The sequence below is a fragment of the Scyliorhinus torazame genome, chromosome 20 (assembly GCF_047496885.1).
Source record: "Scyliorhinus torazame isolate Kashiwa2021f chromosome 20, sScyTor2.1, whole genome shotgun sequence".
Taxonomy (NCBI): Eukaryota; Metazoa; Chordata; class Chondrichthyes; order Carcharhiniformes; family Scyliorhinidae; genus Scyliorhinus; species Scyliorhinus torazame.
The window spans coordinates 2,559,890-2,587,386 of NC_092726.1; the positions used below are offsets into that span (position 1 = coordinate 2,559,890).

Below are 27,497 nucleotides of genomic sequence, written 5' to 3' on the forward strand. Positions count from 1 at the left end.
ATTCTATAGATAAACCACCCCTATCCCCTGGATTAATTACCCTCATGTAACCCACTCCAGGGTATCTGCTATTCTACAGATAAACCACCCCGATCCCCTGGATTAATTAACCGCATGTAACCCACTCTGGGGTATCTGTTATTCTATAGATAAACCACCCCTATCCCTGGATTAATTACCCTCATGTAACCCACTCCCGGGTATCTGTTATTCTACAGATAAACCACCCGATCCCCTGGATTAATTACCCTCATGTAACCCACTCCGGGGTATCTGTTATTCTAATGGTAAACCACCCCTATCCCTGGATTCATTACCTTCATGTAACCCACTCCCGGTTATCTGTTATTCTACAGATAAACCACCCCGATCCCCTGGACTAATTACCCTCATGTAACCCACTCCGGGGTATCTGTTATTCTACAGATAAACCACCCGATCCCCTGGATTAATTACCCTCATGTAACCCACTCCCGGGTATCTGTTATTCTACAGATAAACCACCCGATCCCCTGGATTAATTACCCTCATGTAACCCACTCCGGGGTATCTGTTATTCTAATGGTAAACCACCCCTATCCCTGGATTCATTACCTTCATGTAACCCACTCCCGGTTATCTGTTATTCTGCAGATAAACCACCCCGATCCCCTGGATTAATTACCCTCATGTAACCCACTCCGGGGTATCTGTTATTCTACAGGTAAACCACCCCAATCCCCTGGATTAATTACCCCCATTTAACCACTCCGGGGTATCTGTTATTCTATATATAAACCACCCCTGTCCCCTGGATTAATTACCCTCATGTAACCCACTCTCGGGTATCTGTTATTCTATAGATAAACGACCCCGATCCCCTGGATTAATTACTTTCATGTAACCCACTCCGGGGTGTCTGTTATTCTATAGATAATCCACCCCGATTCCCTGGATTAATTACCCTCATGTAACCCACTCCCGGGTATCTGTTATTCAATAGATAAACCACCCCGATCCCCTGGATTAATTACCCTCATGTAACCCACTCTGGGCTTTCTGTTATTCTACAGATAAACAACCCCGATCCCCTGGATTAATTACCCTCATGTAACCCACTCCGGGGTATCTGTTATTCTATCGATAAACCACCCCAATCCCCTGGATTAATTACCCTCATGTAACCCACTCTGGGGTATCTGTTATTCTATAGATAAACCACCCCGATCCCCTGCATTAATTACCCTCATTTAACCCACTCCGGGGTATCTGCTATTCTATAGATAAACCACCCCTTTCCCCTGGATTAATTACCCTCATGTAACCCACTCCAGGGTATCTGCTATTCTACAGATAAACCACCCCGATCCCCTGGATTAATTAACCGCATGTAACCCACTCTGGGGTATCTGTTATTCTATAGATAAACCACCCCTATCCCTGGATTAATTACCCTCATGTAACCCACTCCGGGGTATCTGTTATTCTATAGATAAACCACCCCTATCCCTGGATTCATTACCTTCATGTAACCCACTCCCGGTTATCTGTTATTCTAAAGATAAACCACCCCGATCCCCTGGACTAATTACCCTTATGTAACCCACTCCGTGGTATCTGTTATTCTACAGGTAAACCACCCCAATCCCCTGGATTAATTACCTTCATGTAACCCACTCCGGGGTATCTGTTATTCTATAGATAAACCACCCCTGTCCCCTGGATTAATTACCCTCATGTAACCCGCTCTCGGGTATCTGTTATTCTATAGATAAACAACCCCGATCCCCTGGAGTAATTGCTTTCATGTAACCCACTCCGGGGTGTCTGTTATTCTATAGATAATCCACCCCGATTCCCTGGATTAATTACCCTCATGTAACCCACTCCCGGGTATCTGTTATTCAATAGATAAACCACCCCGATTCCCTGGATTAATTACCCTCAAGTAACTCACTCCCGGGTATCTGTTATTCTACAGATAAACCATCCCGATCCCCTGGATTAATTACCCTCATGTAACCCACTCCGGGTTATCTGTTATTCTATAGATAAACCACCCCGATCCCCTGGATTAATTAGCCTCAAGTAACCCACTCCCGGGTATCTGTTATTCTATAGATAAACCACCCCGATCCCCTGGATTAATTACCTTCATGTAACCCACTCCGGGGTATCTGTTATTCTATAGATAAACCACCCCGATCCCCTGGATTAATTACGCTCATGTAACCCACTCCCGGGTATCTGTTATTCGATAGATAATCCACCCCGATTCCCTGGATTAATTACCCTCATGTAACCCACTCCAGGGGTATCTGTTATTCTATAGATAATCCACCCTGATTCCCTGGATTAATTACCCACATGTAACCCACTCCGGGGAATCTGTTATTCTACAGATAAACCACCCCGATCCCCTGGATTAATTACCCTCATGTAACCCACTCCGGGGTATCTGTTATTCTACAGATAAACCACCCCTATACCCGGGATTAATTACCCTCATCTAACCCACTCCGAGGTATATGTTATTCTCTAGATAAACCATCCGATAACCCTGGATTAATTACCCTCATGTAACCCACTGTTGGGTATCTGTTATTCTACAGATAAACCACCCCAATCCCCTGGATTAATTACCCTCATGTCACCCACTCCGGGGAATCTGTTATTCTACAGATAAACCACCCCGATCCCCTGGATTAATTACCCTCACGAACACACTCCGGGGTATCTGTTAATCTATAGATAAACCACCCCGATCCCCTGGATTAATTACCCTCATGTCACCCACTCCGGGGTATCTGTTATTCTACAGATAAACCACCCCTATCCCCGGGATTAATTACCCTCATCTAACCCACTCTGAGGGATCTGTTATTCTATAGATAAACCATCCGATCCCCTGGATTAATTACCCTCATGTAACCCACTCTGGGGTATCTGTTATTCTATAGATAAACCACCCCGATCCCCTGTATTAATTACCCTCATTTAACCCACTCCGGGGTATCTGCTGTTCTACAGATAAACCACCCCTATCCCCTGGATTAATTACCCTCATGTAACCCACTCCAGGGTATCTGCTATTCTACAGATAAACCACCCCGATCCCCTGGATTAATTAACCGCATGTAACCCACTCTGGGGTATCTGTTATTCTATAGATAAACCACCCCTATCCCTGGATTAATTACCCTCATGTAACCCACTCCCGGGTATCTGTTATTCTACAGATAAACCACCCGATCCCCTGGATTAATTACCCTCATGTAACCCACTCCGTGGTATCTGTTATTCTAATGATAAACCACCCCTATCCCTGGATTCATTACCTTAATGTAACCCACTCCCGGTTATCTGTTATTCTACAGATAAACCACCCCGATCCCCTGGAATAATTACCCTCATGTAACCCACTCCGGGGTATCTGTTATTCTACAGGTAAACCACCCCAATCCCCTGGATTAATTACCCCCATTTAACCACTCCGGGGTATCTGTTATTCTATATATAAACCACCCCTGTCCCCTGGATTAATTACCCTCATGTAACCCACTCTCGGGTATCTGTTATTCTATAGATAAACGACCCCGATCCCCTGGATTAATTACTTTCATGTAACCCACTCCGGGGTGTCTGTTATTCTATAGATAATCCACCCCGATTCCCTGTATTAATTACCCTCATGTAACCCACTCCCGGGTATCTGTTATTCAATAGATAAACCACCCCGATCCCCTGGATTAATTACCCTCAAGTAACCCACTCTGGGCTTTCTGTTATTCTACAGATAAACAACCCCGATCCCCTGGATTAATTACCCTCATGTAACCCACTCCGGGGTATCTGTTATTCTGTAGATAAACCACCCCGATCCCCTGGATTAATTACCCTCAAGTAACTCACTCTCGGGTATCTGTTATTCTACAGATAAACCATCCCGATCCCCTGTATTAATTACCCTCATGTAACCCACTCCGGGTTATCTGTTATTCTATAGATAAACCACCCCGATCCCCTGGATTTATTAGCCTCAAGTAACCCACTCCCGGGTATCTGTTATTCTATAGATAAACCACCCTGATTCCCTGGATTAATTACCCACTTGTAACCCACTCCGGGGATCTGTTATTCTACAGATAAACCACCCCGATCCCCTGGATTAATTACCCTCATGTAACCCACTCCGGGGTATCTGTTATTCTACAGATAAACCACCCCTATCCCCGGGATTAATTACCCTCATCTAACCCACTCCGAGGTATATGTTATTCTATAGATAAACCATCCGATCCCCTGGATTAATTACCCTCATGTAACCCACTGTGGGGTATCTGTTATTCTATAGATAAACCACCCCGATCCCCTGGATTAATTACCCTCATTTAACCCACTCCGGGGTATCTGCTATTCTATAGATAAACCACCCCTATCGCCTGGATTAATTACCCTCATGTAACCCACTCCAGGGTATCTGTTATTCTACAGATAAACCACCCCGATCCCCTGGATTAATTACCCTCATGTAACCCACTCCGTGGTATCTGTTATTCTACAGATAAACTACCTCTATCCCTGGATTAATTACCCTCATGTAACCCACTCTGGGGACTCTGTTATTCTATAGATAAACCACGCCGATCCCCTGGATTAATTACCCTCATGTAACCCACTCTGGGGTATCTGTTATTCCACAGATAAACCACCCCGATCCCCTGGATTAATTACCCTCATGTAACCCACTCCAGGGTGTCTGTTATTCTACAGATAAACCACCCCTATCCCTGGATTAATTTCCCTCATGTGACCCACTCCAGGGGTACCTGTTATTCTACAGATAAACCACCCCGATCCCCTGGATTAATTACCCCATTAATTACCCCGGCAACTATAGACCGGTGAGCCTCACGTCTGTAGTGGGTAAAGTCTTGGAGGGGATTATTAGAGACAAGATTTATAATCATCTAGATAGGAATAATATGATCAGGGATAGTCAGCATGGCTTTGTGAAGGGTAGGTCATGCCTCACCAACCTTATCGAGTTCTTTGAGAAGGTGACTGAACAGGTAGACGAGGGTAGAGCAGTTGATGTGGTGTATATGGATTTCAGCAAAGCGTTTGATAAGGTTCCCCACGGTAGGCTATTGCAGAAAATACGGAGGCTGGGGATTGAGGGTGATTTAGAGATGTGGATCAGAAATTGGCTAGCTGAAAGAAGACAGAGGGTGGTGGTTGATGGGAAATGTTCAGAATGGAGTTCAGTTACAAGTGGAGTACCACAAGGATCTGTTCTGGGGCCGTTGCTGTTTGTCATTTTTATCAATGACCTAGAGGAAGGCGCAGAAGGGTGGGTGAGTAAATTTGCAGACGATACTAAAGTCGGTGGTGTTGTCGATAGTGTGGAAGGAAGTAGCAGGTTACAGAGGGATATAGATAAGCTGCAGTGCTGGGCTGAGAGGTGGCAAATGGAGTTTAATGTAGAGAAGTGTGAGGTGATTCACTTTGGAAGGAAAAACAGGAATGTGGAATATTTGGCTAATGGAAAAGTTCTTGAAAGTGTGGATGAGCAGAGGGATCTAGGTGTCCATGTACATAGATCCCTGAAAGTTGCCACCCAGGTTGATAGGGTGGTGAAGAAGGCCTATGGAGTGTTGGCCTTTATTGGTAGAGGGATTGAGTTCCGGAGTCAGGAGGTCATGTTGCAGCTGTACAGAACTCTGGTACGGCCGCATTTGGAGTATTGCGTACAGTTCTGGTCACCGCATTGTAGGAAGGACGTGGAGGCTTTGGAACGGGTGCAGAGGAGATTTACCAGGATGTTGCCTGGTATGGAGGGAAAATCTTATGAGGAAAGGCTGATGGACTTGAGGTTGTTTTCGTTAGAGAGAAGAAGGTTAAGAGGAGACTTATTAGAGGCATACAAAATGATCAGAGGGTTAGATAGGGTGGACAGTGAGAGCCTTCTCCCGCGGATGGAAATGGCTAGCACGAGGGGACATAGCCTTAAACTGAGGGGTAATAGATATAGGACAGAGGTCAGGGGTAGGTTCTTTACGCAAAGAGTAGTGAGGCCGTGGAATGCCCTACCTGCTACAGTAGTGAACTCACCAACATTGAGGGCATTTAAAAGTTTATTGGATAAACATATGGATGATAATGGCATAGTGTAGGTTAGATGGCTTTTGTTTCGGTGCAACATCGTGGGCCGAAGGGCCTGTACTGCGCTGTATTGTTCCATGTTCTATGTTCTATGTAACCCACTCCGGGGTATCTGTTATTCTACAGATAAACCACCCCGATTCCCTGGATTAATTACCCTCATGTAACCCACTCCGGGCTATCTGTTATTCTACAGATAAACCACCCCGATCCCCTGGATTAATTACCCTCATGTAACCCACTCCGGGGTACCTGTTATTCTACAGATAATCCACCCCGATTCCCTGGATTAATTACCCTCATGTAACCCACTCCGGGGTATCTGTTATTCTACAGATAAACCATCCCTATCCCTGGATTAATTACCCTCATGTAACCCACTCTGGGGTATCTGTTATTTTATATATAAACCATCCCGATCCCCTGGATTAATTACCCTCATGTAACCCACTCCCGGGTATTCTATCGATAAACCATCCCTATCCCTGGATTAATTACCCTCATGTAACCCACTCCAGGGGTATCTGTTATTCTACAGATAAACCACCCCGATCCCCTGGATTAATTACCTCCATGTAACTCACTCCGGGGTATCTGTTATTCTATCGATAAACCATCCCTATCCCTGGATTAATTACCCTCATGTAACCCACTCCAGGGGTATCTGTTATTCTACAGATAAGCCACCCCGATCCCCTGGATTAATTACCTCCATGTAACTCACTCCGGGGTATCTGTTATTCTATAGATAAACCATCCCGATCCCCTGTATTAATTACCCTCATGTAACCCACTCCCGGGTATTCTATAGATAAACCACCCCTATCCCTGGATTAATTACCCTCATGTAACCCACTCCTGGGGTATCTGTTATTCTACAGATAAACCCCCCCGATCCCCTGGATTAATTACCCTCAAGTAACCCACTCCGAACCCCTCGATTAGATTCTAGTCTGTATCTTACTCCCAGGTATCTGTTATTCTATGTATAAACCACTCAGAACCCCTCGATTAGATTCCAGACTGTAACTCACTCCCGGGTATCTGTTATTCTATATATAAACCCCCGAACCCCTCGATTAGATTCCAGTCTGTAACTCACTCCCGGGTATCTGTTATTCTATATATAAACCCCCGAACCCCTCGATTAGATTCCAGTCTGTAACTCACTCCCGGGTATCTGGTATTCTATATATCAACCACCTTGATCCCCTCGATTAGGTTCCAGTCTGCATCTCACTCCCGGGTATCTGTTACTCGGTTGTGAACAGTTTGAATTTCTGGAGTGAGAGAGAAATTTGCTCGAAAGCTGATTCTATTTAAAACAGCAAGTTGCAGTGAATGGAGATGTGTTATAGTTTCTAAATGATGTGCATAAAGTCAATCTCTGTCACTGACAACAGTCAGTCCTGGGTGTGATTAACAGACCACTCAGTCATCACCTCCATTCTGGCCAGGGATTGTGATATCACGACTCAAAGGCAGCAGTAAAACAGCATTCTTACCGTATTTGCTGCCGTCTTCAGCAGTTGCATTGATTCTCTTGCCGAGGATCTGGACGTGCTTTCCGCTGGTCCGGCTGTAGAGCTGGTAGACACGGATGTGTCGTCGGCTGAGCTGGTCACTGTTCCTGGCGTGCTCCCTCACGTGCTGATTAAAATTAGGAGACGATTGATTCTCCCCCTTTTGTTTACAAAGGGAGAAATAAAATCAATTTGCTTTTACTGTGCCGGAGCCCAGCGACCTGGGGCACGCGATCGCGGACTGCACCAGTGTGCGTCCGCTTACCCCTCCCCCCCACTCGACCCGCTGCCAGTCTGCGCTGGGCGGAGGGTTGCCAACTCTGGTTGGACATATTGCTGGAAGTGTCGTCACTTGACCTCCAACCTCCCCATCCCCAGAGAACCGCCATTGACTGTCAAATGTGTCTCCCTTTGTCGTGCTCCTTCTCTCCCCTTGTTCAATATTTTAAAAATTAACAAAGACCTACAAATTAAAATTAACAACATTCACTTGGTAGTACGGGACATGTGTTGCTGAACAAAGATATAAGCCATCGCTGCTTTTAATCGTGCACTCATTAGAACATAAGAACTAGGATCTGGAGTCGGCCATCTGCCCCCTCGAGCCTGCTCCACCATTCAATGAGATCATGGCTGATCTTTTGTGGACTCAGCTCCACTTTCCGGCCCGAACACCAGAACCCTTAATCCCTTTATTCTTCAAAAAAACTATCTATCTTCATCTTAAAAACATTTAATGAAGGAGCCTCTACTGCTTCACTGGGCAAGGAGTTCCATAGATTCACAACCCTTTGGGTGAAGAAGTTCCTCCTAAACTCAGTCCTAAACTCATTTAATATTCGTGTCAATCTGTCCTGATGAATCATGATAAAAACCTTCAACAGCATGTCCCTTTTCTCAGCAATACTAAAATAAAACACTTTTTTTAAAAAATGCTCTTTAGAGTTCCTGGGTTTTGCTCACGTGTCCTGCAGATTGATCGTTAATTCCTAGAGATATAGACATAGACATAGAATTTACAGTGCAGAAGAAGGCCATTCGGCCCATCGAGTCTGCACCGGCTCTTGGAAAGAGCACCCTACCGAAGGTCCAAACCTCCACCTAATCCCCATAACCCAGTAACCCCACCCTAAGGGCAATTTTGGACACTATGGGCAATTTAGCATGGCCAATCCACCTAACCCGCACATCTTTGGACTGTGGGAGGAAACCGGAGAACCCGGAGGAAACCCACGCAGACACGGGGAGAACGTGCAGACTCCGCACAGACAGTGACAGAACGTCTATTAATCTGACGATTTTCTCGTCCTCGGGTGGTTTCAAAATGCTTCACTCTGAATGGAGTATTTTTGAGATACAGTCACTGCTTTCTGAGGGACTGGCACCCATCCATTTGCAGAATGTGATGCAAACACAGTCACAAAATTTAAGGTCGGATCAGATCGTCTGCCGCGATTCTTCTGACGGCTCAACAAGCCGAATCTGCAAAGGCCGAGCCCGCCCGCCACCGCCTTGTGTGCAGGGCTGGCACCTGCTTTGGAGCACCTGAAACTACACATCGTCAAGGTGCCCAACCTCCTGCCCGAAGCTGGTGTCACCGCCTGTGCCCTCCAGTTTCCCACTTGTCGTGATTGATGGTGAGGGCTGTCATGGCACCAGCCCTCAATCAGACATTCGGGCAACCTGGTGGAACATGAGCTTGCTCAACATCTGGCACATCCTTCAGGATGTGGCCATCTCCCATCCTGGGCACATTCCCAAGCCAATCAAGCTGGTTGTGTAGGCAACCTCCATTTTGTGCATAGCAAGATCCCACAAACAGCACTGAGGTAATGAGCAGATCTCCTTTTTCATGGTATCACACAATGGGCCGTGTTATGATTTCTGTGTGATTTTTATATGGCCAACATTCATAATATGCATAAAAATACAGAATTTACTCCTACATTACAACAGTGAGTACACTTCAGAAAGTTATTTCAGGGGTTGTAAACTACTTTGGGATGGTTGGAGACCACTATATAAATGCTATCTGGATACTGGAAGCAGATTAAGTTTAAAATTTGCAGAGATCAGCACAGGAGAGCCCCTCTGGAGGTTTCTCCCTGGTGGTCTGCAGGATGGAATAGGGAGATCCTTTTGTCCCGCTATCCATTTGCAGCCTTTGCTATTTTTATCATTGCAAAAAAGATCCCTGCTCTCTGTAGCATTTTTTCCATCACCCTAACTGAACCAAGCCTCATTCTATTCTCCTGTGGACATATGTCCACAGCACATAAATATTCACAGATTCCATTCGGCAATCGCACCGGGAGGCCTGCGGCAAACACGGGGGGGGGGGGGGGGGGGGGGGTGCTCCAAGGGTCTGGCTAACTGAATATAATACAGGGGGCAGGGCATTGGATTCAACTCCTAGCCGGACTCACAGGCCTAGATTATCAATTTTATTTTAAAAGTAGAGACACAAACCTATCTTTCTTGAGTTGTAGAAGCTAACAGCAACAGAAAAAGTCTTGGAATAAGCTGAAAGAACTTGAGCAGTGCTGAGAGGTAACTCCTCACATGCCAGGCTTGTGTGCATCATTTTAACTCCGTTTATTCCCCCTTCTGCTTTGGCGTTAGTTTCTCAAGGCTCCATAATTGGTCCCGTGGATGTTCCAGAGCAGCATTGGTCACATCATTGACAAGTTACAGCTGCTTGTGACCACACGTCTTTAACGTGTGGTATGTTACAATTCGGCAGTGCGGTGAATGCTCCAATCCCCGCCATCCTCTTCCGTGGGCCACATTTGCTTCCATTCACATTTAGTTGACGATCGCAGGAAGGCTGACGCCAGGTGGTAGTGCACAGGGCGAGACAGCATCGTGGCTGGAGGTTCACAGTCCTATCGGGGCAGGGCGGAGCTGGAAAATACCACAAGCCCTCTAAAAGTGACTTGGGCGGGGTTGGAAAACCCCTGCTGCATGTGCAGGCGACAGGTGAAGTGGGATCAGTCGGCCGGAGCTAATCATTGGGCCAGTTTCAAAGTAGCCCTGTCCTTATTTGTCGGCATTAATTTGATTTCAGAAGAGTGAGATAAACAGATCAACTTTCAGCCATTGGGGAGGGAGAGATAGTTGGAGCAAAGGGAGTTTCTCTGTTGTAGAGGCTGAGGAGCTGGCTGCAAAATGGAGGTGTGGCAGGGCCAGCACTGGAAGGATTGATAGTGTGACGTGTTTACATTGACATTGACCATGAGAAATGTGGACAGAGGAATTTAACATTGGCGAGGTTGGCACTGAAGTGTGTTTACAATGGTGACAAAGGGAAATACGATTTTGTGGCATGTCATGGAAGATGGACATTAGTAAGTCAGAAAATATTCCTCTCTGTCAAAGATTCTCCACAAGGAGTTGTCACTAGCATCCTGGCCACTGTTTCCCTTTGAGGGATATTGCTGTGCACCAAGGCAGCTTCCACATTTGCCTACAGGACAGCAGTTCACGTGAGCAAAGATAGAGTTGGAGGTGGGGGGGGGGGGGGGAGGATTCTCTGGTGATGGGGCTCCCATTCCATGCCTCATTTAAATTGCCCAGATCTGTCTCGGTGGACAACCCAAAGCGCCGTGCACTGGCACAGGAAAGATGACAACATGGAAACAGGCTGTCCAGTCCAACACTCATCGTGCCAACAATCTGTCCCCCATTTTCCCCAATCGCTTCATCCCCTCTTCCTCCATCCACCTATAGTGGCTGGCAGCCCCTTCAGATTAACTTCCAACACACTGATTTGGCAACAAAAAAAATCAGAGTCAATATTCAAAATAATTGTACGTTATATTCAGTTTCCTTGTTGGAAAAATACTGGAAATGGGATAAAGAGTGGCATTTTGACCAAGTGAGGCGGTGTGAGGTGAGGAAACCTCCAGGAGTATGCAGAACTGGAGAAAGTGGTAAAGCAAAAAGTGCAGAGGATACTGGAAGCCTGCAGAGGGATTTGGATAGGCTAAGTGAATGGGCTAGGGTCTGGCAGATGGAATACAATGTTGACAAATGTGAGGTTATCCATTTTGGTAGGAATAACGGCAAAAGGGATTATTATTTAAATGATAAAATATTACAACATGCTGCTGTGCAGAGAGACCTGGGTGTGCTAGTGCATGAGTCGCAAAACGTTGGTTTACAGGTGCAACATGTGATTAAGAAGGCGAATGGAGTTTTGTCCTTCATTGCTAGAGGGATGGAGTTTAAGACTCGGGAGGTTATGCTGCAATTGGAAAGGTGTTAGTGAGGCCACACCTGGAGTATTGTGTTCAGTTTTGGTCTCCTTACCTGAGAAAGGACGTACTGGCACTGGAGGGTGTGCAGAGGAGATTCACTAGGTTAATCCCAGAGCTGAAGAGGTTGGATTACGAGGAGAGATTGAGTAGACTGGGACTGTACTCGTTGGAATTTAGAAGGATGAGGGGGGATCTTATAGAAACATACAAAATTATGAAGGGAATAGGTAGGATAGATGCGGGCAGGTTGTTTCCACTGGTCGGGGAAAGCAGAACTAGGAGGCATAGCCTCAAAATAAGGGGAAGTAGATTTAGGACTGAGTTTAGGAGGAACTTCTTCACCCAAAGGGTTGTGAATCTATGGAATTCCTTGCCCAGTGAAGCAGTAGAGGCTCCTTCATTAAATGTTTTTAAGATAAAGATAGATAGTTTTTTGAAGAATAAAGGGATTAAGGGTTATGGTGTTCGGGCCGGAAAGTGGAGCTGAGTCCACAAAAGATCAGCCATGATCTCATTGAATGGAGGAGCAGGCACGAGGGGCCAGATGGCCGACTCCTGCTCCTAGTTCTTATGTTCTTATGTTATCAACCCCGTATTGGCCTGCGGTCTAATCTGGAATGTTGCCACAGTTCCTCCCTCAGCCACTAACACAGGAGGGGAGTACCACAATCTGCTGCATGAAGATGATTCTCTTGTCCTCTCTCTCTCTGATGGCCTGTCGACACTCGGCATCTATTCTCACCCAGGGAGGGGGAGGGGAATGAATGATGTCCACGGTATCCTTCCCCCAGCATAACATAGAACATACAGTGCAGAAGGAGACCATTCAGCCCATCAAGTCTGCACCGACCCACTTAAGCCCTCACTTCCACCCTATCCCCATAACCCAATAACCTCTCCTAACCTTTTTGGACACTAAGGGCAATTTATCATGGCCAATCCACCTAACCTGCACATCTTTGGACTGTGGGTGGAAACCGGAGCACCCGGAGGAAACCCACGCACACACGGGGAGGATGTGCAGACTCCGCACAGACAGTGACCCAGCGCGGAATCGAACCTGGGACCCTAGTGCTGTGAAGCCACGGTGCTAACCACTGTGCTACCATGCCGCCCAAGGGAAAGAGAAGGACGATGTTTTGATTAATTGTTCTCAACCTGCTTCCTAAAAAAAACAAATGCACCCAAAAAAAACCCCCGACAGGCAGTCCACATCAAAAGGATTTGTGCCTTAAAGGCTTGGATTGGGTATTGTGTTTGTCTCCATCCACATTGACCTGCGACTGGGCAGGAGAATTCCACAGCTTTGGAGTAGGGATCTAAATCACTTTTGCAAAATGCACAGCCGCTCGTGCTAATTTTAACCTTTTGCCCAGAGAGAAGTGTTAACTTGGTGTCGGATACTGAAACTATTTATATCTGCACTAAAAAAAGCTTCCGGTGATGAATTTACTGCACGGGTTAGCACCGCGGGGTTAGGGCTGGGTGGGGAAGGGGAGGTAACCAACTCTCAGGGAACTGCTCAAGGACCGTGGGCCAATTAACCCTTTGAGAGCTTCACGCCGCACTGAAGCATTTGCTGCTTTTTCGCCGCTGATTTTCACACCTCTGAGCTGTGCCTTGTCATGGTCAGGAATGTATCCTTCTGTCTACTTGCTGTGGGTGAACCTCGCCAATTGTGTGCAAGCTTGGGGCATTGATGCCTGGCAGGCCACTGGGGACAGCACACGGCAGCCAAGAATCGTGGCCTGGGGCACCCTTTTCAGCAGGGCTTACAATGGCAAGCTGCTTCATTCCATCCTCCTTTCCCCAGGCACTGTCCATCCAACAATGCAGGCTGATGCCAGCTGACTCAACAGGAACCGAGAACCATACCTGATTCAACCATGGCTCAGTTGGAGGACAATCTCAGCTCTGAGTAGGCCATGGGGCCAGGCCCCATTCCGCACACAATCTATCTAACAAGAGGGAGTGCTGCCTTTTGGAAGAGGTGTTAAATTAGTGCCTTCCATCCTCTCAAGTCAACAGAAATGGTCGACTATCCTGAACAGGGGATGGCGTGGTGTCCCAATGTCCTGGCCCTAATCAATGTCACTAAAACAGATTCATCTGGTCGTTATCACATTTCTGTTTGTGAACAAGTCACAGTGAACAAATTGTGTTTCCTGCAACAAAACAGTGACTGCACTTCAGAAAGTACTTTGTTGACTGTGAAAGGCTTTGAGATGTCCTCACACTCTGGAAGACACTGTAGAAATGCAAGTTGACCCAGCAGCTCACTGCATGTGAGTGGATGGCGTGTTGGCAGCGGAGGATGGCTATTCTCAGTTGACTGTACCTTTGTCATGTCTCATCTACTGTCTCCGTCCGGTTGTGGATGAACTACCTTGCAGTGCATCCAGCCCTCTAAAATTTACCAAGATACTATTCTACAAATGCAGCAGTGTCAGTCATTAAAAGGATCACAAACTGAGATTTTCTCATTGACTTGAGAAGGAAAAAGGTGTGTTCTATAGACTTGCCTTCTATGGCGCCTTTCACAAACCCATGGTCCCAAAAGCACCCAACAGCTAATGGAAACTGCTGTCCCTTATTTAGACGATCAAACCCCATTCTAATGTTCAACAGCTCCATTAAATTTCCTCTTAATCTTTTCTTCTCCAATCTTTCCACTTGAACTGCCTCACCCCTGACTATTCCTCAGCTCTCTCAGAAAGCCTAGTCCAGGTAAAGAACACCCTCATAGAGTGGCAGAACCACTTCCATCCCGATTCCCCTTAACCAGGCCACCGACGTCCTTGTGGGATTCCCAGAATGTAACATTGGATGGAAAAAAAACACACCTCGATATGCCACAATCGAGATCCTGCCATGTCCATGATGGACAAGTCTAGAAATCACCGATCACCTCACCGACAAGTACATAGCCTGATCACGGGCCATTCCTCCTCTCACTTGTGTACCAGAGATTTTAACCGGTTTAAAACAAACATGGATGTTGCGGACAGAGGAATATCGCGTGCATTGAATCACTCAGCTGGCTCAAGTTCATCCTTCTGGAACTGTGAATCCTCACGCTTTCCTCAGCGTGCGGCTGGCTCACACTCTCTCCGCTGCAGCAAGTGGTGGATTCAAACCCCACTCCAGAGACTGCAGCACCTGTTGCAGTGCTGCCCTGCTGGAGGGGGACATTAAACCGAGACTCGGGGGTCTTCCTTCTCAAGTGGATCACATGACAATATTCAATGAACTGCTGAGGAGCTCTCCTTAGTGCGGTCGATGATATTCCTCAACAAGTATTGTTGAAACAATCCCATCTGATCTTTGATCAGAATGCTATTTGGTGGATCTTGCTGTGCACAAATTGGTTGCCATGCTTCCTGTATTTTAGCAGTGGCTCCACTTGCAGAAACACTGAATTTGCTGTAAAGTGCTCTGGGAAATTTGCAGAATAATTCAAACACTTTCTTTTCTCCTGGGAGCAGATTAAGTGCATTTTGATTGGTGCCTCATGTCTTCAGCTTGATCACGCCCAATAATTAGAATTCATTATATTTTCCAGCAGTCTGAAGTTTGTCCCTGATTTTACACTTTTAACAGTAACTTCATTTGAAGCCTACTTGTGACAATAAGCGATTTTCATTTCATGCCTGTCACTCTCGAGTTGGCTCGGGGTAATATGCTGGGTTCACTTTGCCTCGGTCTAATTAGACAGAATTCTGTATTTCCAAAACACTACATGCCGGTTCTCTTGGCTCTTTGGTGAATGACACCATCGACTGCCCAACAGGGCGAAGCTGGTTAATGTCAGCATCACCCGAAATTCTAACCGGTCTTGTTTCACGAAGACTCCCTCAACCCCATTCTACCGCCCACTTGTAGAGTTTAAACTTTGTAGGTCTTGCTGGGGAGTCATCGCATTACGTATTGGATCAGACTTTCTGCTCTTATCTGCAAATCCCCCAATGCACACACTCCCCAGGTTCTATCTTCAGGTAAAGCTCAAGAGGCAAGTGTTGTAATTGTAATTGTGGATAATATCCAACTATTCCACCACAATCTATCACTTCAATGTGGAGGAAAAATCACATGGATGATGAATGGGACGGCACTGTGGCGCAGTGGTTAGCACTGCTGCCTACAATGCTGAGGACCCGGGTTCGATCCCGGCCCCGGGTCACTGTCCGTGAGGAGTTTGCACATTCTCCCCATGTCTGCGTGGGGCTCGCCCCCACAACCCAAAGATGTGCAGCGGAGGTGGATTGGCCCCGCTAAATTGCCCCTTCATTGGAAAGAAATAATTGGGCACTCCAAATTTATTTTTTAAAAATGGGTGATGAATTTACACCACCATTCAAAATTAAAATTATTCCCAAAGACGGACTATTGAGGGAAATGAAAACTGTGTAGCTCGACAAACCTCCATCACCGCGAAGAACAAGGGGGTGGGATCACCCCCACCTCCAAATTCTCCGCCAATCTGACCTGAAAGTATTGTTCTCATCTCATCATCGGTGCTGGGTCCGAATCTTACCGAACACCACGATGAGTGTGTCGTCACCACACACACACACTGCAGTGGTGAAAGAAGGAGTTTTATCACTGCCTTCTTCTCAAGGGCACCTAGTGATGGGTAATCAAACATCCAAGAAGGCAGATTAGAATATACTGCCTTGGGATGCTTTTTCAGATTAAAGGTGCAATTTATCAATGCAAATTGTTGCGATATTAGGAAAGTGCTTTGTGAAAGCATATACCCCGCACATGAAATCAAATGGGAATTCGAGATGACTGCAAATTCCAAAGAGGAATTACTCACTTCCTTTAGAAATAATCCACGCAAGAAAAGATGCTAATCCTAATGGGAGGCAGTCACACAGCCCAGTGTTGTCCTGTATCTTTCCTGGTTTGAATGGAATCTGGTGATGGTGATACTCCGAACATTGTCAGTGGCCTGAATGGGTCTTGCTGTGTTCAGGCAGGATTGAACTGCTCCAGGGTGAGGCAAAGCTAAAGATTATCAGATGTTCGCAAATTTCTAACTCCTGCTCAGAAAAGTATCCCAGCGTGGGTTTCATTTTGATAATAGATTTACGATAATCTAAAGTCTGATGGATACGGTCAAAACTTTTACATATGGAGAGACAGAGAGATATAAGCAGTGATAGACATGGACCAGAACAATGAGATAGACAGATAGATCAATCGACAGATAGACTAATAAATAGTGAAGGATAGATCGATGGATAGCCATCTAGTTTGACATCTGTTTGTTTATTCTGAGGGTATCACTGGGCTGAAGTTACCACTTGTCCCAGACAGGGTTACATTAAATGATGTTTACAGACAGGCACTAAAGATTGTTGCATGCTTTACCATGTTGATGCAACAGAGCTGCATTGACACAACTTTAAACCCAGGGTTCTTCACGAACGTGTTCCCTTTAACTTCCTTTTGCTGTGCGCAGTCAGCATCTTAATGGAAGTGTTGCTCTGTTCCCTGAGCGGCACCTTTCTGATTGCTGCACAGGCTCGCGATTCCGAATGCCAGGGTGAGCTGCTGTGGAGTGTGGCAAGGCCCGGCACAGACACAAAGAGGGAAACACCAGACTGGCTCAATCGGTGACACGCATCCCTCACATCTTCTATCTAAACATCGTGGGTTCCAGTCCCAGCCAGGGCTGGATCAACTTGTACACCTGCAGTGAGAGGCAACAACAGGAAGGCATTTAACCCCTGGAGCCTGTATTGGCACCCAGTGAGATGGTGCTCGATCTGCGAGCTAACTCCATACACTGCCTCATTCAGCATCTTCTCAGGTGGATGTCAAAGATCTCACAGCTACTAGATGAAGAAAGGGTGGGGAAATGTTAATCTCTCCAGTGTCCTGGCCATAACCAACCGCTAAAACAGGTCGTCTGGTTATTTCACACATTGCTGTTTGTGGGATCTTGCTTGTACAATTTGGCTGCCCTGCTTCCCACATTACAACAGTGACTGCAAGTTTAGCTGCAAAGTCCCACTGGCATTAGGACACATCAAGGTCATTAAAAGCACTTTATAAATGCAAGTTCTGTCTTTCTTTCAATGCCGTCCGTCACCTGCCAACATAAACACCTCTGAGCACTTTCTGCATTTGTCACCAAAGCAGCTCAGTGGAGTAACCTCAACACTGTGGGGCCAGATCCTGAAATAGTCACTCGAGAGAGACAGAGAGGGCAAGATCTTTGTGCCTCTTCCTGGGAGGCTTTTCCAGCCTTGCTTTTGAAGAATGTCACTATTTTTACACCTTTCTTTAAAGGCTGCGACTCTTCCCAGGAGACAGCAGACGGCATTGCAAATATGGGAGGGCTCAGAACAGCTTTGCGAGAGGGACTTGTAAAAAAAGCTGGTGGATGACACTGCTGGTGATGGGGGAGGAGAGGAAGGTAGCAGCCCTGCTGGCTCTGTCTTCTCCCCAGAAACTGTCCAGCAGGTACATTTAAAGATTGTGTTTTAGTTTGAATAGGCCCTCAGAAAAATCTGTGCATATATGCAGAAATATGTATTGATGGTCAACAGGTGATTACAGACACAGCAGTGCCCCATAGTGATGCTGTGATCAGAGTGGTTGCTGTTTCGAGAGAGAGAAATAGACACATGCAGAGAGATTCCTTGATAGTGGAAAAGGATTGATAATAATCTAATAATAATCTTTATTATTCTCACAAGTAGGTTTACATTAACACTGCAATGAAGTTACTGTGAAAAGCCCCTAGTCGCCACATTCCGGCGCCTGTTCGGGTACACAGAGGGAGAATTCAGAATGTCCAATTCACCTAACAAGCACGTCTTTCGAGACTTGTGGGGGGAAACCGGAGCACCCGGAGGTAACCCATGCAGACACGGGGAGAACATGCAGACTCCGCACAGACAGTGACCCAAGCCGCGAATCGAACCTGGGTCCCTGGCGCTGTGAAGCAGCAGTGCTAACCACTGTGCTACCGTGCTGCTTTATATATAAGGATAAATATATATGTTGTGTGTATGTGATTGTAGACAGATACAGATAGAACATGAATAGATATAATCAGATAAATAGCTGGATAGAAATAAATAGAGATAGATGACTATAGATAGAGAAAGAAATTGAAATTAATAGGCAGTTAAATAATACATACAGAAGCATAGATCATTATCAAGAGAGATAGATTTGGATATTTGTCACAAAATAGGTGCATAAATAGGCACACAGAAATAGATGACTAGAGAGAGATGAGAACAATACTTTCAGATCAGATTGGCGGAGAATTTGGAGGTGGGGGTGATCCCACCCCCTTGTTCTTCGCGGTGATGGAGGTTTGTCGAGCTACACAGTTTTCATTTCTCTCAATAGTCCGTCTTTTGGAATAATTTTAATTTTGAATGGTGGTGTAAATTCATCACCCATTTTTCTTTGAGAAGGTGACCAAACAGGTGGATGAGGGTAAAGCAGTTGATGTGGTGTATATGGATTTCAGTAAAGCACTTGATAAGGTTCCCCACGGTAGGCTACTGCAGAAAATACAGAGGCATGGGATTCAGGGTGATTTAGCAGTTTGGATCAGAAATTGGCTAGCTGGAAGAAGACAAAGGGTGGTGGCTGATGGGAAGTGTTCAGACTGGAGTCCAGTTACTAGTGGTGTACCACAAGGATCTGTTTTGGGGCCACTGCTGTTTGTCATTTTTATAAATGACCTGGAGGAGGGTGTAGAAGGATGGGTGAGTAAATTTGCAGATGACACTAAAGTCAGTGGAGTTGTGGACAGTGCGGAAGGATGTTACAAGTTACAGAGGGACATAGATAAACTGCAGCACTGGGCTGAGAGGTGGCAAATGGAGTTTAATGCAGAAAAGTGTGAGGTGATTCATTTTGGAAGGAATAACAGGAAGACAGAGTACTGGGCTAATGGTAAGATTCTTGGCAGTGTGGATGAGCAGAGAGATCTCAGTGTCCATGTACATAGATCCCTGAAAGTTGCCACTCAGGTTGAGAGGGTTGTTAAGAAGGCGTACGGTGTGTTAGCTTTTATTGGTAGAGGGATTGAGTTTCGGAGCCATGAGGTCATGTTGCAGCTGTACAAAAATCTGGTGCGGCCGCATTTGGAGTATTGCGTGCAATTCTGGTCGCCGCATTATAGGAAGGATGTGGAAGCATTGGAAAGGGTGCAGAGGAGATTTACCAGAATGTTGCCTGGTATGGAGGGAAGATTTTATGAGGGAAGGCTGAGGGACTTGAGGCTGTTTTTGTTAGAGAGAAGAAGGTTAAGAGGTGACTTAATTGAGGCATACAAGATGATCAGAGGATTGGATAGGGTGGACAGTGAGAGCCTTTTTCCTCGGATGGTGATGTCTAGCACGAGAGGACATAGCTTTAAATTGAGGGGAGATAGATATAAGACAGATGTCAGAGGTAGGTTCTTTACTCAGAGAGTAGTAAGGGCGTGGAATGCCCTGCCTGCAACAGTAGTGGACTCACCAACACTAAGGGCATTCAAATGGTCATTGGATAGACATATGGACGATAAGGGAATAGTGTAGATGGGCTTTAGAGTGGTTTCACAGGTCGGCGCAACATCGAGGGCCGAAGGGCCTGTACTGCGCTGTAATGTTCTAGATGGAGAAAGGCGAACAGTAGATTGAGTTAAAATTGACCCAGAACAATTAATCAATAGATCTAGATTGACACAGGATGACAAACTGATTGAGAAAGACTGTAGATAATATCCCTCACAAACACAGATAATGGATATGAATGGATCAACAGGTAGAGATACTTGTAGATACCTGGAGAAATTGATGGATGGATGGACAGACAGATAGAGATGAATGATCATACATGGTCATTTTTTTTTCCCAATTAAGGAGCAATTTAGGGATGGCATGGTGGCGCAGTGGTTAGCACTACTGCCTTTGTAAAAAATAAATTTCGAGTACCCAATTCTTTTTTTCCAATAAGGGGCAATTTAGCGTGGCCAATCACCTAGCTTGCACATTTTTGGGTTGTGGGGGTGAAACCCACGCAGACACGGGGAGAATGTGCAAACTCCACACGGACAGTGACCCAGAGCCGGGATTCGAACCCGGATCCTCGGCGGCGTCAGTTAAATTAACAAGTATGTTCACGGCTATTGATAGACCCGGAGAGATGGCTGGAAATTCAGAGATCTTCTCATTCAAACTAAGATAAATCAGTATGGAAGTGAGGATAATTTCACTCAGGCTTCGTATCCTACCTGACGACTGGCCTGTCCATTTTTTAAACTGGGATAGTATCTGTGGAAGGAGTGATTATTGGCGGGTAAGGCAGTGACACTGGATAAGCTGCTGTGATTGGGACACCGCAGAATCATTCAGTCGGATGGCCAGTGCTGGGTTTAGAAACAGCTCCTCAAACAGTTAGTTTCCGCAATGATGTATCAACACTCACCACTGAAACAAATACACATCACTTTCAATCAACTCGCAAAGGAAAACAGATAGAAAGAAGTAACTTGCATTTTTAAAGCCGAACAAAGAGTATAGGCTTGGATCACCAACCCCAAATGCCCCAATTCCAATCCAGCAATGGCTCATTGTGAAATTCATAGATTATCATAGAATTTACAGTGCAGAAGGAGGCCATTCGGCCCATCGGGTCTGCACCGGCTCTTGGAAAGAGCACCGTTCACAAGGTCAACACCTCCACCCCATCCCCATAACCCCACCCCACCCAACACTAAGGGCAATTTTGGACACTGAGGGCAATTTATCACGGCCAATCCACCTAACCTGCACATCTTTGGACTGTGGGAGGAAACCGGAGCACCCGGAGGAAACCCACGCACACACATGTGCAGACTCCGCAAAGACAGTGACCCAAGCCGGAATCGAACCTGGGACCCTGGAGCTGTGAAGCAATTGTGCTATCCACAGTGCTACCGTGCTGCCCAAATTGAATTGAAGAAATCTGACACCAGAGTAAAATGATCTCAAAGCCCCGTTGGAGGGTCAGGCCAGATTGGATGTTCAAACGCCAACTGGTTTACCAATGCCCTTCGGAGAGGCAACTGTGGTCCGTCCAGCATGTGATAGGATCCCGAGGATGAAACTTGTGTTCATACAACCTGCACACAGTGTCCTCGCCACAGTTCCCAAACTATTACGGGTGGAATTGCCGTAGTCTCTACGGTCAGTGAAACCGTAAACAGGCTCTATCTGAATGCCCTTACAATGCACACACACATCACGTGGAATCTCCCCCCACCTTCCAAAACAGCTGAAGCTACCTGTTGCTCACAAACTGCGGGGAGAAGGGAAATGTTCCTGTCCAGGAGCTCACCGCAAACATTCACCTGTCTCTCCTCCTCCGTTTAGCAACTGACCTGCTGTGCATTTCCGGCATTTCCTGTTCTCATTCAGGATCATTCATTGGCCAAAATTTTCAGACCTTTCCTGCCGGTGGGAATGGAAGCTCCCGCTGATGCTGAAGTCCCTCCCCAGCGCCGCATCCCCCGGTGGTGAAGGGGGCAGGGCCGATGGTGAAGTCCCTCCCCAGCGCCGCATCCCCCGGTGGTGGTGGGGGCAGGGCCGATGCTGAAGTCCCTCCCCAGCGCCGCATCCCCCAGTGGTGGTGGGGGGAGGGCTGATGGTGAAGTCCCTCCCCAGCGCCGCATCCCCGGTGGTGGAGGGGGCAGGGCCGATGGTGAAGTCCCTCCCCAGCGCCGCATCCCCGGTGGTGGAGGGGGCAGGGCCGATGGTGAAGTCCCTCCCCAGCGCCGCATCCCCGGTGGTGAAGGGGGCAGGGCTGGCAGGAATTGAAGATCCCACCTCCAGGGATGGCAGGCCACCTCTGCTCCTGGAAAAGGCGCTGTGGGAAGTGGGAAATTCTTCCCAATCTTTCCCAATAACCACAACTTGTATTTATATAGCACCTTTCAAGGAGTAACGCAGCCAAAGGCGCTTCACCCATATAATCAGGCAAATTGACTGAGTACACGTTAAGAGGACAAAAGATATTGGTTTTAATGAGCATCTTAAAGGAGGAGAGAAGGGCTTTGGCAGGGAATTTCTGAACTTGGGACAGGCCGAGAGCAGAGGAGCAGGATACAAAAGAGAGAATTGGAGGAATACAGAGATCTCAGTGGGTTGTAGGGATGGAGGAGGTTACAACAACATGGAAGGAATTGAAAATTCCATACGTACCATGTAAATGTGTACATACACACATATCTGCTATCATTCCATATATACCATCGATATGTATACATACATATCTGCTATCATTCCATATATACCATCGATATGTATACATACACACATATCTGCTATCATTCCATATATACCATCGATATATATACATACATATCTGCTATCATTCCATATATACCATCGATATGTATACATACACACATATCTGCTATCATTCCATATATACCATCGATATGTATACATACACACATATCTGCAATCATTCCATGTATACCATCGATATGTATACATACATATCTGCTATCATTCCATATATACCATCGATATGTATACATACACACATATCTGCTATCATTCCATATATACCATCTATATGTATACATACATATCTGCTATCATTCCATATATACCATCGATATGTATACATACACACATATCTGCTATCATTTCATATATACCATCGATATGTATACATACATATCTGCTATCATTCCATATATACCATCGATATGTATACATACACACATATCTGCTATCATTCCATATATACCATCGATATGTATACATACACACATATCTGCTATTATTCCATATATACCATCGATATGTATACATACACACATATCTGCTATCATTCCATATATACCATCGATATGTATACATACACACATATCTGCTATAATTCCATATATACCATCGATATGTATACATGCATATCTGCTATAAATCCATATATACCATCGATATGTATACAGACATATCTGCTATTCCACGTACACCATGTATATGTGTACATACACACATATCTGCTCTCATTCCATATATACCATCGATATGTATACATACACACATATCTGCAATCATTCCATATATACAATCAATATGTATACATACATATCTGCTATCATAGATCATAGATTATCATAGAATTTACAGTGCAGAAGGAGGCCATTCGGCCCATTGAGTCTGCACCGGCTCTTGGAAAGAGCACCCTACTCAAGGTCAACACCTCCACCCTATCCCCATAACCCAGTAACCCCACCCAACACTAAGGGCAATTCTGGACACAAAGGGCAATTTATCATGGCCAATCCACCTAACCTGCACATCTTTGGACTGTGGGAGGAAACCGGAGCACCCGGAGGAAACCCACACACACACGGGGAGGATGTGCAGACTCCGCACAGACAGTGACCCAAGCCGGAATCGAACCTGGGACCCTGGAGCTGTGAAGCAATTGTGCTATCCACAAGGCTACTGTGCTGCCCACAATTATTCCATGTATACCATCGATATGTATACATACATATCTGCTATCATTCCATATATACCATGTAAATGTGTACATACACACATATCTGCCATCATTCCATATATACCATCGATATGTATACATACACACATATCTGCTATCATTCCATATATACCATCGATATGTATACATACACACATCTGCTATCATTCCATATATACCATCGATATGTATACATACACACATATCTGCTATCATTCCATATATACCATCGATATGTATACACACATATCTGCTATCATTCCATATATACCATCGATATGTATACATACATACATATCTGCAATTATTCCATGTATACCATCGATATGTATACATACATATCTGCTATTATTCCATATATACCATCGATATGTGTACATACATATCTGCTATCATTCCATATATACCATCGATATGTATACATACACACATATCTGCTATCATTCCATATATACCATCGATATGTATACACACATATCTGCTATCATTCCATATATACCATCGATATGTATACATACATACATATCTGCTATTATTCCATGTATACCATCGATATGTATACATACATATCTGCTATTATTCCATGTATACCATCGATATGTATACACACATATCTGCTATCATTCCATATATACCATCGATATATATACATGCATATCTGCTATCATTCCATATATACCATCGATATGTATACATACATATCTGCTATTATTCCATATATACCATCGATATGTATACATACATATCTGCTATTATTCCATGTATACCATGTATATGTGTACATACACACATATCTGCTATCATTCCATATATACCATCGATACATATACATGCATATCTGCTATCATTCCATATATACCATCGATATGTATACATCCATATCTGCTATTATTCCATGTATACCATGTATATGTGTACATACACACATATCTGCTATCATTTCATATATACCATCGATATGTATACATACATATCTGCTATTATTCCATATATACCATCGATATGTATACATACATATCTGCTATTATTCCATGTATACCATGTATATGTGTACATACACACATATCTGCTATCATTCCATATATACCATCGATATATATACATACATATCTGCTATCATTCCATATATACCATCGATGTGTATACATACACACATATCTGCTATCATTCCATATATACCATCGATATATATACATGCATACCTGCTATTATTCCATGATTACCATGTAATATGTGTACATACACACATATCTGCTATCATTCCATATATACCATTGATATATATACATACATATCTGCTATCATTCCATATATACCATTGATATATATACATACATATCTGCTATCATTCCATATATACCATCGATACGTATACATACACACATATCTGCTATCATTCCATATATACCATTGATATGTATACATACACACATATCTGCTATCATTCCATATATACCATCGAAATGTATACATATATATCTGCTATCATTCCATATATACCATGTAAATGTGTACATACACACATATCTGCTATCATTCCATATATACCATCGATATGTATACATACACACATCTGCTATCATTCCATATATACCATCGATATGTATACATACACACATATCTGCTATCATTCCATATATACCATCGATATGTATACATACACACATATCTGCTATCATTCCATATATACCATCGATATGTATACACACATATCTGCTATTATTCCATATATACCATCGATATGTATACATACACACATCTGCTATCATTCCATATATACCATCGATATGTATACATACACACATATCTGCTATCATTCCATATATACCATCGATATGTATACATACACACGTATCTGCTATCATTCCATATATACCATCGATATGTATACACACATATCTGCTATTATTCCATATATACCATCGATATGTATACATACATATCTGCTATCATTCCATATATACCATCGATATGTATACATACACACATATCTGCTCTCATTCCATATATACCATCGATATGTATACATACATATCTGCTATTATTCCATATATACCATCGATATATATACACACATATCTGCTATCATTCCATATATACCATCGATATATATACATGCATATCTGCTATCATTCCATATATACCATCGATATGTATACATACATATCTGCTATTATTCCATGTATACCATCGATATGTATACACACATATCTGCTATCATTCCATATATACCATCGATATATATACATGCATATCTGCTATCATTCCATATATACCATCGATATGTATACATACATATCTGCTATTATTCCATATATACCATCGATATGTATACATACATATCTGCTATTATTCCATGTATACCATGTATATGTGTACATACACACATATCTGCTATCATTCCATATATACCATCGATACATATACATGCATATCTGCTATCATTCCATATATACGATCGATATGTATACATACATATCTGCTATTATTCCATATATACCATCGATATATATACATACATATCTGCTATCATTCCATATATACCATCGATATGTATACATACATATCTGCTATCATTCCATATATACCATGTAAATGTGTACATACACATATCTGTTATCATTCCATATATACCATCGATATGTATACATACACACACCTGCTATCATTCCATATATACCATTGATATGTATACATACACACATATCTGCTATCATTCCATATATACCATCGATATGTATACATACACATATCTGCTATCATTCCATATATACCATCGATATGTATACACACATATCTGCTATTATTCCACATATACCATCGATATGTATACATACACACATCTGCTATCATTCCATATATACCATCGATATGTATACATACACACAAATCTGCTATCATTCCATATATACCATCGATATGTATACATACACACGTATCTGCTATCATTCCATATATACCATCGATATGTATACACATATCTGCTATTATTCCATATATACCATCGATATGTATACATACATATCTGCTATCATTCCATATATACCATCGATATGTATACATACACACA

At 44.2% G+C, this 27,497-nt stretch overlaps 1 protein-coding gene across 2 annotated transcripts in view; it reads right to left on the minus strand.

Moving 5' to 3' along the window:
• The window catches only part of LOC140396723 (fibroblast growth factor 17-like), a 99,554-nt gene that overhangs the window by 64,993 nt on the left and 7,064 nt on the right, over window positions 1-27,497 (minus strand). Inside the window, exon 3 of one of the 2 annotated variants that reach the window (XM_072485469.1) lies at window positions 7,650-7,794. In XM_072485469.1, the coding sequence (XP_072341570.1) occupies window positions 7,650-7,794 (145 nt within the window). Of the gene's footprint in view, window positions 1-7,649; window positions 7,828-27,497 lie in introns of both variants that reach the window. The other variant, XM_072485468.1, reaches the window with a different exon arrangement.